General features: G+C 40.9%; 1 protein-coding gene across 4 annotated transcripts in view; it reads left to right on the top strand.

Moving 5' to 3' along the window:
* Nucleotides 1–13,919, top strand: part of LOC131703069 (A disintegrin and metalloproteinase with thrombospondin motifs 3-like) — a 95,178-nt gene that overhangs the window by 47,811 nt on the left and 33,448 nt on the right. For all 4 annotated transcript variants that reach the window (XM_059006141.1, XM_059006081.1, XM_059006017.1 and 1 more), the window contains exons 6-8: nt 8,664–8,747; nt 9,041–9,197; nt 10,510–10,615. In XM_059006141.1, the coding sequence (XP_058862124.1) occupies nt 8,664–8,747; nt 9,041–9,197; nt 10,510–10,615 (347 nt within the window). The remainder of the gene's footprint in view (nt 1–8,663; nt 8,748–9,040; nt 9,198–10,509; nt 10,616–13,919) is intronic.

Genomic DNA, 13,919 nt, shown 5'->3' with positions numbered 1-13,919 from the left:
CTAGAAAAGCAGAAAAAGGACAACAGTATGTTAAGTGCAATATAATTCAATTATTATCAAAAATAATGAAAAAAATAAAAAATAAATCTGCCCATATCCACTCGTCTTTTAATAACCAAACAAATGACCAACGACAAGGGCCGTTGATAAAGTTGGTATATATAGTGGTTTGCAGAAGTATTCACCCCCCTGCAAAGTTTTCACATTTTGTTGGCACCTGAGCGTACTCCACGACGCTTTCAAATTAGACTTTACATGTAGAATCTACGCAACAGATTAATCTCAGTTGCAACCCCTTTGCTACTGCAGCCGTAAATCAGCTCAGGTGCAAATGATTTGTTTGAAAGGTCACAAAATTAGTGAAATGGTTTCAGCCTGTGTGTACTAAAAGTGGTTTAACTTGTAGATAATTTCCCTCAGGTATATAAAGACTTTCAAGCTGCAACTCACATAGTGATCCAACAAAGCAACCATGAAGACCAAGGAGCTTTCGAAAGAAGTCAGGGATAAAGTGGTAGAGAGGCACAGAGCAGGAGAACATTACAAGAAAATTTCAAAGGCGGTGACTATCCCTCTCAGCACAGTGAAGTCCATCATTAAGAAGTGGAAGATGCATCATACTACCCAGATGAGGTCGCCCTCCCAAACTGAGCAGCCGGGCAAGCAGGAAATTGGTTCTGGATATCACTCTGAAGACAACAATGACCTTGAGAGATCTGCAAAGTTCTGTGTCTGAGATGGGAGTCAGTGTTCACACATCAACAATAAGCCGGTCCCTACACAAAGCTGGCCTGTATGGACGGGTGGCAAGAAAGAAGCCATTACTCAAAAAGCCTCATCTTAAAGAACGTATGGAGCTTGTGAAAAAGCATGTAGATGATACTGCAGACATGTGGAAAAAGGTTTTCGGTCTAAATTCCAAGCGTTACGTCTGGTGCAAGCCCAACACTGCACATCACCCAGTCAACACCATCCCAACTGTCAAGCATGGTGGTGGCAGCATCATGTTATGGGGATGGTTCTCTTCAGCAGGGACTGGGAAACTTGTCAGGATAGAGGGGAGAATGGATGGTGCAAAGTACAGGTGAATCCTTGACGAAAACCTGTTTGAGTCAGCCAAGAAATTCACATTTCAGCAGGACAATTACCCAAAGCACAAAGCCAAAGCCACACTGGAGTGGTTGAACAAGAAGAGAATTAATATTCTTGAGTGGTCCAGTCAAAGTCCTGACTTGAATCCAATCGAAAATGAATGGCGAGACTTGAAGATTTCAGTCCAACGACGATCCCCAACAAACTTATCAGAACTGGAGACATTTTCCCATGAAGAACGGGCAAACATTTCACCATCCTACTGTGCAAAGCCAGTAGAGACCTATCCAAAAAGACTCATAGCAGTAATTGCTGCAAAAGGTGCTTCTACCAAGTACTGACTTAAGGGGCTGAATACTTATGCAACCAGTAAATTTAATTTTATATATTTTCTTTGCAAGTTTTGCTGACATTTAACCTCCTCCTCATATAACAGTGTTCGGTTTAACCATTACAGCTTTGAATAAAAAAAAGTTCATTTGAAAAACTGTGCATACATTATTTGTAATTCAACAAAATGTGACATTATTGTATTATTGGTAGGGGGTGAATACTTCTGCAAACCACTGTGTATAATATATATATATATGGTTCGATGATTACGTATTTGATTAAGGGGCGGATTCTCCTTTCAGAAAAACCAAGGGAAATACAACACTATTGTTGTGTGATATACAGTAACAGGTTTATCGTCTTGTCATCCTTTATTCTCTATTGTCCTCTACCTGACACTCACAAAAAAAACTGCTCATCAAGAACTGCATATTTACAGTCTCTTGTACATTTTAATATTGTGGTGAGCACTAGCTGAAAACCCAGGATCTGAATCCTGCTTAGGTCACAAGTGAAATGATTCTGGTTGTCTCAACGTGGTTTTAGTGGGCTGTAGCCTGCCTCATACATCACATGATTGAGTGGTCATTACAGTATTTACTGTACACTGCAATTGCCATTATTTGTACTTTCACCCTTGGAACAGAGATGCAGATCTCAATGGGTTCTCATCCTGGTTGAACAATCTGCTCTCTCATCTCATAAGTGTGAGAGGCCTGTAACAGTTCAAGGGGTATTATGGGGAAGCTAACATTGCCATTAGTTGTGCTATCCCAGTGAATACATAGAAATCGCTTCAGTCTCCAGTACTAACAATCTAGTACTTTTCATAAATAATTACAAAAGTAGTTTTTATTGCACCAAGTCCAGCTCTGGATCAACTATTTTGTTTCTATGTATGGTAGTGTGTGTGGACAGAGGTAACATTTACAAAGAAAGGCTTTTTAAATTGGAAAAAAGGCACCTGAAAAATGTAATACATTTAATGGTCTGATGATTTGTCTATACAGTACAGTATGCATATGGAGTATATATTTGAAGTTAGCAATCTAACTTTGTTTATTTCTAAAGAAATGCATGCATTATTTGCCCAGCCACATGTTGGTCCCAAGTCCCGGCTATCACAGTGTGCATCATTGTATAAGCATCTGTTTGTTACAGAAATGGAAATTGCGTGCAGCCTGCAATTGTGTTTCTTTGCAAATGTATTAGAGAGCTGAATCAGTGCCCACTCGGAGGCGTGTAAAAGTGAGGCAGACCCATAATTTTGTTGAACAAGTGCCACAGTTGATATTATAAGTAACATTTTTCTAAGCTGTTTTTGGCAGAGTGTGGGGGCAGTCTGAAAGAAAATGTACTAGATGATAAAGCACTTAGTGGAACATGAATCCAGAATCACAGAATTATTCCCCAAATAAAGAACTCTCTTTTAACAAGGTTACACTCATTTTTTGTCCTTCAGCATCCCCTTTCATCTTCACTTAATGGAAGATTGTTTCAAATGTGTTATTTAAATGTGAATTTAATGAGGCGTTATTGTTTGCTCTTGCATTAAGTGATACCAGATATTCCAATTAGTATAGGACAATTGAGCCTCGAGACACACAGTTATGCAGTCCTATCTCTACCAGCAGGTGTCACTGTTAGACTGTGGAAATAGAAGAACAATAAGCTTGAACGTTTGTGAGATATATCACAGCATACACATGAGTGATTGCATCTGCAGGCAATGCAGACATCATCATGAAATATAATACATGTATTATAATGTATACCAACCCTCTGGTTTCCTTTGTTGACTGCTTTGTATAATTCCCTTAGATTTATATTCCAAATCTGTAATATTATCATTTTAGTATGCATTGTACATGTTAAAAAAATAACTTGTAACCCTTATAAAACTTTCAAAGAGTAAAAATGTGCATGGTTCCTGTTAATGAGCTCTGGGTCCTTGAATCCCTTGGCCTTCAGTCTTCAGTGGATTCTAAGGAATCTATTATCCTCTGTTTAACTGTACAGTGCAGTAAGTACAGTATTCAGTTCTTGCAGCTACGATGATAACAAGGGAGTGAATTTTAATACAAAATGCAATGAAAATTAATATAAAACCAAACATAAAAAGCATCGTAATTCAATTATCCATTATTGTTTCAGGCAAATATAACACTAAATAATTGTTTAAGCCCACAAATGCTTAAACTCCTAAAAAATATAGTTATGCCAATAAACAATATTTCTGGGTTCAGTGACCACATTCTGATTACAATAAAAAAAAAAAAAAACAGGCGTTCCACAGCTAGCAACAGTATGACAGCTACTTTCAGGACGCAGTTTTAGGCCTGCAGACAGCAACGGAATGTAGTTAATGGCTTTACCGCATGTCCAGTGAAATACTATGATTATTATAGCGTCATTATTTCTGTTTTCTGAAGAGCAGACGGGAAAACAATGCCATATTGGTGCAATACGTTTGCATCAACAGCAACAACAACAATAATAATAATAATCTGTTTAGTAATGAGCTACATACATTTACACAAAAACACTGCATTATGCAACATTGTATTTAAATACAAAATAGTTATTTCTGGCTATATCCGTAACTCATTTGTCTTTTTGTACAGTAGATCAAGTCATTCTGTGCAGGAGCCTGGAAGTGAAATAAAGGATTATTCAGTATTTAATAATCAAAACTGATTTTCAGTAATCATTATAATTATAAACCTCAAGGGATGATTGAATCCAATCTCAAAGTGAACTAATACTCAAGAGCCAATTACTACACACCATACCAGAGAGAGGCATCTTTACGAGATAGATACTCAGTTATCTTTGTGTTAAAAGAAAATTACAAATAAATTATTTTTTATTATTTTTTTTATTTTATGTGTCATACTTCAGATCCCTGAGATAGAATTGAATAACACCTTTGAGCTCTGTTATACAGCTTTTAAAAGTGTATTTGTGTCTGTAGGTGTTTCTGTTCTTGGGTAAAAAAGTGCTGGGGGATATGTATGTATTATTTTATGTTTTTAATATATTTTAAAAATTCTGACAAATATTTAAAATATTCATTCCTTTTTTTAATGAGATGGAATTTCTTTTTACACAAGTTGTTTCTCAAGAGTAAATTAAAACCAGTAAATTGGGCTTGTTTAACGAGCATGTGTTTCTGTTTTAAATCAGAGATTCACACAGCTCTTATGGAGGATAGCAACGGTTTCCAGTGTGTCTGAGACAGTGAGACTGGTATAAAGAAAGGCATTGATTGATCAGTTAAGAGTCATTGTATGTACTATATATTAATAACATTACCTTTTTTTTTTGTTTACATATTTTACACACTTACATTTTCGCATACATCTGGAAAAGTGTTATTTAGCTTAAATTATTGGGAGTATCAGATTGGGGGTATATGTGGAAGTGTCTGTCTGTATATACTGTACATCCGTCTGTCTGTACTGTACATCTGTCTGTCACACTTATATTTTTAGATGTGAACACAAGAAATAATTTCACATACTGTAAAACAGGCATGTTGATCTACTTTACCATGATATTAACACCTTGCTCAACACCGGGGGTCTTGACCTCTCCAATCTCTTCGTCTCAGATATCTCTCTCTCTGACCATTTCTTAATCACTGCTAATGTTAATCTTCCTGCTCCTTCCTCTGCTACTGATACTGTTATTTTCTTCCGTTCCAAGAATCTGCTGAATCCTCTGATACTCTCGGGATGTGTCTGTTCATTCCGTCTAACTGGTACTCTCCCGTCTTTGGTTGATAATGTGGTGACCCTCTACAACACCACCCTTACTCGGATCATCAACACCGTTACCCCGCTTACAACCAGAACGGTCAAGAAACACCGCAACTGCCCATGGTACACCCTCGAACTTCGATTGTTTAAGTCTGCCTGTCGCAAGTTTGAGCGCAAGTGGAGGTCGTCTGGACTAACGGTTCACAGAAAGATCTGGACCGACCATCTCAGTAGCTACAGGCGTGGGCTCGCCGCTCACAGGGTGAATTGCTTCTCTGAAATCATAACTATGGGACACGTTAAACTCAATGTTCTCTTTAAGACCATTGACCATGTCCAACATCCAGCCACCGATATATCCATCTCCCGTTCATCTTCCTGTCTTACCTGTCATGATTTCTCCTCTTTCTTTCGGAACAAAATTGACAACATCTGTTCTACGCTCTCCTACCACAAACACAGTTTACTACTTGACCACCTTGACTCGCCTCTGGTTGCCCCTCCTACTCTCTCCTCCTTCTCTCCTCTCTCCATTACTAATGTCTACGGCCTACTGTTTAAATCAACTACTGCCACGTGCCCCTTGGACCCCTGGCCAACTAATCATATCTGTCTCTGTGCTTCTGATCTTGCTTTTTCCATTATGCACACTTTCAACCTGTTCCTGAATTCAGGCTCAGTTCCTGCTGCCCTCAAGCTTGCCCAAGTTACGCCAGTACTCAAACTCTCCCTTGACCCGGCTGTCTTATCTAATTTCTGTCCTATCTCCAATCTCCCTTTTCTCTTCAAAACTCTCGAAAGGGCTGTAGCCAGTCAGCTGATTAAACATCTCACGAATAACAATCTGCTTGAATCTCTGCAGTCTGGCTTCCGGCCGCATCACAGTACTGAAACTGCTCTGCTCCGGATTGTGAATGATCTGCTTAATGCTGATGCTGCTGCTCCCTCTGTGCTTGTCTTCCTTGACCTCACAGCTGCTTTTGACACCATAGATCATAGCATTCTTCTTGACCACCTTCAGAAGTATGCTGGGATCTCTGGAACCTGTCTCCTGGATGTCCTCTTACTTGTCTGGAAGCATGCAGTCTGTTTTCTATGCTGGATGCAGTGGTGTCCCTCAAGGGTCTATTCTTGGGCCTCTTCTCTTCAACATCTACATGCTTCCCTTGGGTTACCTCATCCGCCAACACAGCCTCATGTTTCACTTCTATGCTGATGACACCCATCTCTTAAAACTTGACCCCGGATGTCCCTCTGCCATGGTCCAACTCTCTTTAGGGGGTAAAGTAAGAAGTATTCTTACTCCTGGGATATTTTTCTAATTTAAACAACGAATATCCGAATGAATAGCTAAATCTTGAACGAATATGCAAATGGATAATACAGTAATATTATAACTTTTATCAGTTTACTGGGGAACTCAAGAAATGTGATTCCAATTTCTGCATCATGTAGATGATTTATTTTGGCCTGTAGCTGCCTTCCCAAATGTAGAATTGTCTGCTTAATTAGGCAGCTAATCACCCGAGAACCTAAGTTCTCCAAGGAAGCTTCTACCAGATTCATATCCTAGTGTTCTTGTGCTTTCACGTGGTGTTTTAAAAATACATACACAGTAGTTATGTGTCACCATTCACCCATGACAGTCTGTATGACATGGCCTACAATGGTAGTAGTTCTACATCAGGGTTGTCAATCTTCATTTATCAATAGAAAAGTTATTTGCTATTTGATTTTCATACCTGAAAAACAAATCACATTAAACGCTACAGACCGATCAATGGAAACCATTCAACGTGGCTTATGTGCACTGTAATAAACTCCTATTGTGATCAAAGCGTCGTATCCCATTGCTTTCACAGTCAACAGGATTTTATCTTATTTGATGGAAGTGTGTCTGATATGTAGAGTGCAAAGGAGTTAATGAATGAGAGGCGTATCAGTGTTGTGAGAGGCCTGATTCTTCCCCCGGCCCTCGTGTGACCTACTTCTTCTAGATTGTAGTTTAAACACTTTGGGGTCTATTCAGTTGCTCGAAACACTGATACAATTTAAAATACAGTATGTATTTGTATGTGTCTGGTTTATTACTTCATTGTGGATATTTAGTGCTGGTGAATGTACTATACACTAGGGAGAGAGCCCTATTTGGATTTCCATCTGCCTCTTTTTAGAATTAATTCACAATTAATTCACACATTTAATTACTTTATTTATTCATGGCAAATGTGTCATCCAATTTGTAATAGTTTTGTAGCTGTAATAATTAAAACTTTGGCTGAAATGGCCAACTTTCAAATGCTACTCTGCATTCTGAAAATCAAAATGTGTGAAAAATAAACTACCTCAGACGCATTGCAAAACAGAAATACCAGCGGTGCTCTCAAATTAAGCTGCTTTTCTAAAAGAAAGGTTGAGGTGGCAAACACGACATTTTCTGTCTAATGATCCTTTTCCTTATTTGTGTGGTTGCTGCTTTTTACAATGCCCCACTGCCACATGCAATAACTGTGACTCTTCCCTAAGATTCATTATAGTTTGTTTCAATGCTCAACTCTTTTCACTGAGGCATCCTGCTAGTGATTCATTTCTCTGACAGTCCTGCATTCACAAATTGTATATGGCCGTTTATAGGGGTACGTTTCTGTTAAAAGTTACTCTTGTGCCTTTTTCTTTTTCCAGAACTGATTAAATCTACAACTAAACTGAATAGCCAGCTAAATGTCAAGGAAGGCTTTTATACAGACTTCATTGTTACTTTTGTAATGAGTTTCCACTTGCTTGAAACCAGTGCCTCTGTGTGGATTGCCCATACGCAGCAGTGCTTAATTGTGTACTTCAAGTTCTTTCCACAGATAGTTGTCAAGGTAACTGCAGTTATTGTTGTTCTTTTAAAATCTGCTGTCTATACTTGACATAATCCATCAATGCTATCCAATTTCAATGCTTCTGTAGATCCTTCACTAATCTCTTTTTCAGATTCAGAGAGTATTGTATTGAACTGTTCATTTCCTCTGGTATACCCCCTTTAAGTGTCAGCAATGGACAGTGAGACAGACATGATAACATCTTTTGTCAAAGAAGAAATATCAACTGACAATATTTTATTGATTAAGTGTTTTTTTTTTTCAAAACGTGTTTGGTTAAAAAAAACTAAACCTTTTAATCTCTTTGCAGCGTTTCAAAATGTAGTTTGTCTAATGGTGCAGGCATCTTCAGATGGTGATCTGATATTTGGTCCATTGTCAGATTCTTTAAATGTATTAACCCCAGCTGGATAAATATAGTTAAAGAGTGACTATATTTATATGTGCAGTTGATTAGATTATTCAAATATTGTTAATCATATATGGTATAACAGATACATGACCCTGAAATTTGACATAATTTAAACAATGTATTTCTCTTGTAAGATTATAAGTTTGTATTCTTATTTTTGAAAGTTCTGTGTGTAAGTTTCTTTCTCTTTATTTTTAGGTCAATGAGATTTACCATGATGAATCCCTTGGCGCACATATAAACGTAGTGCTGGTGCGAATGATTATGCTTGGGTATGCAAAGGTAAGACCTTTCAAGCAAAAAAAAAAAAATACTGACAATGTAATGTGTGTCATTCATTCTTCTGATACTTTAAGGATTAAAACTGAAAAAAATTACAAATCTCTGAGGGTGTGCTTTAAAAAAAAAAAAAAAAAAATCGAATTTACACGTGTACAAAACGTACAAGAACATTGATAAGTAATGTGATACAGATTTTTTAAACATGTACATAAATCCAAATTGAACGATTTGGAAAGGAATCTGTAATAACTGCATATTAAAGTGCTACAGGCCTGATGTGTTCATTCTATCAGTCCATTAGCCTAATTGAAAGAGGAAACCCATCAAGGAGCTTGGAGAGTGTCTGCCGCTGGGCATTCTCACAGCAGAAGTCCGATCCAGATCATTCAGAGCACCATGACCATGCTATTTTTCTAACCAGGCAAGATTTTGGACCTGCTGGCATGCAAGGTATAGTAAAATCACAGCAGCTTTCGCACGTATTTTTTGGTTGTGCTTTTTTGTCTTTTCATTCTGCTCTTCTGTCTGTGTCTGGCCTTATGTTTCAGTCTAAATTCATGTAGGATTGAGTTGCAAACTGAAAATATTTGGTGTTTAATGATGTTGTGCAACAGACAATAGTGCACACAAGCAACTCCCAGGTTATTAAAAACATTAGAAAGCTTAACATGCACTAAATTTTTATAAAGGTATATTTTTCCCCAAGTTGATAATAAGTGTAATGTAATTCAGTTGTATGACTGATACATGTGATGAATGTTACAGTATCTGGAGTGAGATAGCAAAAGTGACATTCTCAGAAGTCTGGCCTAATTGAATCCTATTGTATTCTGATAGTTAAGCTTAGGGTGACATTAACTGGAGTGATATTAAGCAAGTTTGACTATGTTATCTTTATTTATGTTTTAGTTCATATGATTATACTATTAAAGCATTTATAATGTAGTTGCTACTAAAAGGCTGCCATGATTAAATTACAAATTAGGGCTTCTGATTTTCAGTTTTAACCAATAAAAACACACCAGATACAAAAAAAAAAAAAAAAATGAAATCGTTGTATAGCCAATAAACACCAGTATTCACGTTGACTTCACTCCTTTCCCATTAAAAAAAAAATCCACTACAAAAAAACAGAAACAAACTACCTTTCACAGTGCAGTTGGGCAATGTCCCTCCTTCCTGACTTGTATCTAAAGTATCTGAATACTTTAAACCCATCTCAACTGCTGAGTGGCAGCAAATTTCTACATTTCTATTGGAGACTCTGCTTGCGAGATTTAAAACGAGATTACATTTAGGAACGGAGAAGTGTTTGCAGGATTTAAAGCTATATTAGAGTTATATAGGGAGGATTTAAAACAAAATTGCAAAGTGTGTTGAAATGTAAAAACCACACAAAACCCCAGAAGAATGTGCCCCTGACCGTAAGAAAACAGCACAGGAAAGAAGGTACAACTTAAGTGTGCAAGTACTGTCCAGTTACTATACAAACTGTGACAGATGAAAACGTCCAAGCGTTTGGAAAGTAAAGTACAGTATATAAAAAGCGAAGGACCAGAAAAAAAAAAACATTTTGGGGTATCACAAAAATAGCTAAAAATAAGCACAGAGAAATGAAATTAATTTAAAAAAATGAAAAACAGCCCTACATATAATACATAATACATAATACAGTTAATGATCGCCTTCATGGAGAAAGCCTAGCAAATAAGAGGATAAAAATAGATGCACACATTATTGAATCCCATTTCTCCTTTTTTAGGCTATGCGCCTGTAACAGGCATGTGTCATCCTGTGAGGAGCTGTACTCTGAACCATGAAGATGGATTTTCTTCAGCATTTGTTGTGGCTCACGAGACAGGACATGTGTAAGTGTCTTAAACAAATGTCAGACTGCCTTATATAACTTAATGTTCAGCTCACGCATGTAAATGTGACTGCGATTATCAGGATAATGTGAGGTTTTTTGTTTGTTTTTTCATCAGCAGCAGCAGTGACACTGTGGCAATGTGCCCCGTCCCTGTGTGCATTTGTATGTTGCGTGCATGTGTTAATGTTGGTGTATAGTCATTGGTACACGGGATATAAACGGGTCTGTGTTTCACGTATATTTAAAAAGTGTAGATTTGTATTTAGGCACGAGGAGAGCACAAATCACTTCACGTGCTGGTTAAATGTAATATGTGAGCACGGGGTTGCACAGAATTAATTCACGTGCTGGGATTCAAGTGAATAATTAATTAGTAATTGAATCCCAGCACAATAGTATATATAGACGCACATTTCTTTCACTCAGGGTTAGGTGTTCAGAGAGTGGAGAACGGGTGAGAGAGAAGGGGAAATACATTTAAATATCAATTGCTATTACGTGCTGGTAGGACCAGCACGATACTTGTTTATTTAAAACTCACCGTGTTTGTTTGTGTGTCTGTCCGTGCACTGTCTGTTTACTGTATAGTCCGTTTTGTTTGTCTCTTTATTTTGGCGTGAAGTGCCGTGTCCTGTGTTTTGTGTACCGTTTAAAACCTTTTATTTGTTAATAAACGCTGAGTGCAGCCATTGCACTCAGCTCATCATCACCACCGTCTCTGTCTGTGTATTCCTGTCTGGTCTGACGCCACCCACTCTGGCCGTCTTTGTGACACGTGGTGTCAGAAGTGGGATCGACAGCGCCTCCAGGACTCAGGCCAGAGCAGGAACAGCATTCTTTAAAAAAAAAAAAAAAAAAAGGAAAAATGGCAGAAGACGCGATCAAAGTGCGGGACTGGATGCTGGAAAATGCTGGGCTGGAGGCCCAGTCTATCCCAGTAGTCGTCCAGTTCCTGGAGTTTATGGATAGGGAACGATGGGAGGCTTATGCGAGGGAACAGACCGTAAGCACCTGGGAGGAAGGTGTGGGGTTGGTCCTCAGCTACCTGGAGGCAGTTATAAGTGGAACAGCAGCCCAGGTAGCAGGTCCACCAGCAGAGGAAGAATGCCTGCTGTCCCCGTCTCCACCAGCAGAGGAAGAATGCCTGCTGGTTTTGCCTCCACAGCCCAAGCGGGAGGAGCCCGAACGTCCTACGCCTGAGTGGGAGGAGCCCGAACGTCCTACGCCTGAGTGGGAGGAGCCCGAACGTCCTACGCCTGAGTGGGAGGAGCCCGAACGTCCACAGCCCAAAAGGGAGGAGTCGGTGCGTCCACAGCCCAACAGGGAGGAGTCGGTGCGTCCACAGCCCAACAGGGAGGAGTCGGTGCGTCCACAGCCCAACAGGGAGGAGTCGGGGCGTCCACAGCCCAAAAGGGAGGAGTCGGTGCGTCCACAGCCCGAAGAGAGGGAAGTCGGGGCTTCCACAGCCCTAGGACCCAAGCTGCCAGCAGAGGGTGAATACCTGCTGGTCCCACCTCCACCAGCAGAGGGTGAATGCCTGCTGGTTCCACCTCCACCGCAGTGGGAGGACTGCTTGCCCCTCCCACCTCCACCAGCAGAGGGTGAATACCTGCTGGTTCCACCTTCACCGCAGTGGGAGGACTGCTGGCCCCTCCCACCTCCACCAGCAGAGGGTGAATACCTGCTGGTTCCACCACCGCCAGGAGCAGAGGAGCTGGAGCTGCCTCTGCCTCCACCACCGCCAGGAGCAGAGGAGCTGGAGCTGCCTCTGCCTCCACCACCGCCAGGAGCAGAGGGGCTGGAGCTACCTCTGCCTCCACCACCACCAGGAGCAGAGAAGCTGGAGCTGCCTCTGCCTCAGCCACCGCCCGGAGCAGAGGAGCAGGAGCTGCCTCTGCTGCCCGTACCTCCGCAGGGAGTACGGTGGCCGGAGCCCCAGAAAGGGGAGCTGCCGGCCACGAAGAAGGGGGAGGAGGTCTGGAGACCACCAACCCCAGCAGCAGTTTCGCTGCCGGAGATCGTGGGGGAGGTCAGGAGACCTGCTCCCACTGCAGCAGTTTCGCTGCCGGCAGTAATGTGGTCGGAGCCCCACCAAAGGGAGCTACCGGCTACAAAGAAGGGGGACGAGGTCTGGAGACCACTTTCCCCAGCAGCAGTTTCGCTGCAGGAGTTCTTGTGGCCGGAGCCCCACAGGAGGGAGCTGCCGGCTACGAAGAAGGGGGAGGTCGGGGGACCACCTGCCCCCGCAGCTTTTTCGCTGCAGGACGGGACCAACAGGCTGTCAGCCGTGCCACTACCGGCAGGGGTGCTGACAGCATGGCCAGCCATGGGCCCACTGAAGCCTCCCTTCCCAGCCCGAGACTTTGTCCTGGACTGCTGGATTTTTAAGGGGGGAGGTGGCCGTTGAGGCCATGTGTGCTGCGCACAAGGGGGGGTATATGTGGCATTTGTTGTGGCTCACGAGACAGGACATGTGTAAGTGTCTTAAACAAATGTCAGACTGCCTTATATAACTTAATGTTCAGCTCACGCATGTAAATGTGACTGCGATTATCAGGATAATGTGAGGTTTTTTGTTTGTTTTTTCATCAGCAGCAGCAGTGACACTGTGGCAATGTGCCCCGTCCCTGTGTGCATTTGTATGTTGCGTGCGTGTGTTAATGTTGGTGTATAGTCATTGGTACATGGGATATAAACGGGTCTGTGTTTCACGTATATTTAAAAAGTGTAGATTTGTATTTAGGCACGAGGAGAGCACAAATCACTTCACGTGCTGGTTAAATGTAATATGTGAGCACGGGGTTGCACAGAATTAATTCACGTGCTGGGATTCAAGTGAATAATTAATTAGTAATTGAATCCCAGCACAATAGTATATATAGACGCACATTTCTTTCACTCAGGGTTAGGTGTTCAGAGAGTGGAGAACGGGTGAGAGAGAAGGGGAAATACATTTAAATATCAATTGCTATTACGTGCTGGTAGGACCAGCACGATACTTGTTTATTTAAAACTCACCGTGTTTGTTTGTGTGTCTGTCCGTGCACTGTCTGTTTACTGTATAGTCCGTTTTGTTTGTCTCTTTATTTTGGCGTGAAGTGCCGTGTCCTGTGTTTTGTGTACCGTTTAAAACCTTTTATTTGTTAATAAACGCTGAGTGCAGCCATTGCACTCAGCTCATCATCACCACCGTCTCTGTCTGTGTATTCCTGTCTGGTCTGACGCCACCCACTCTGGCCGTCTTTGTGACAGACACACATAGAATGTGGCTTATATTTCTTCATATATTTCCAGTAATGGAT

This window comes from Acipenser ruthenus, chromosome 1, assembly GCF_902713425.1.
Source record: "Acipenser ruthenus chromosome 1, fAciRut3.2 maternal haplotype, whole genome shotgun sequence".
NCBI classification, from domain to species: Eukaryota; Metazoa; Chordata; class Actinopteri; order Acipenseriformes; family Acipenseridae; genus Acipenser; species Acipenser ruthenus.
Note: the sequence above shows the minus strand (reverse complement) of the source record. Positions and strands in the feature narration are given on the sequence as shown.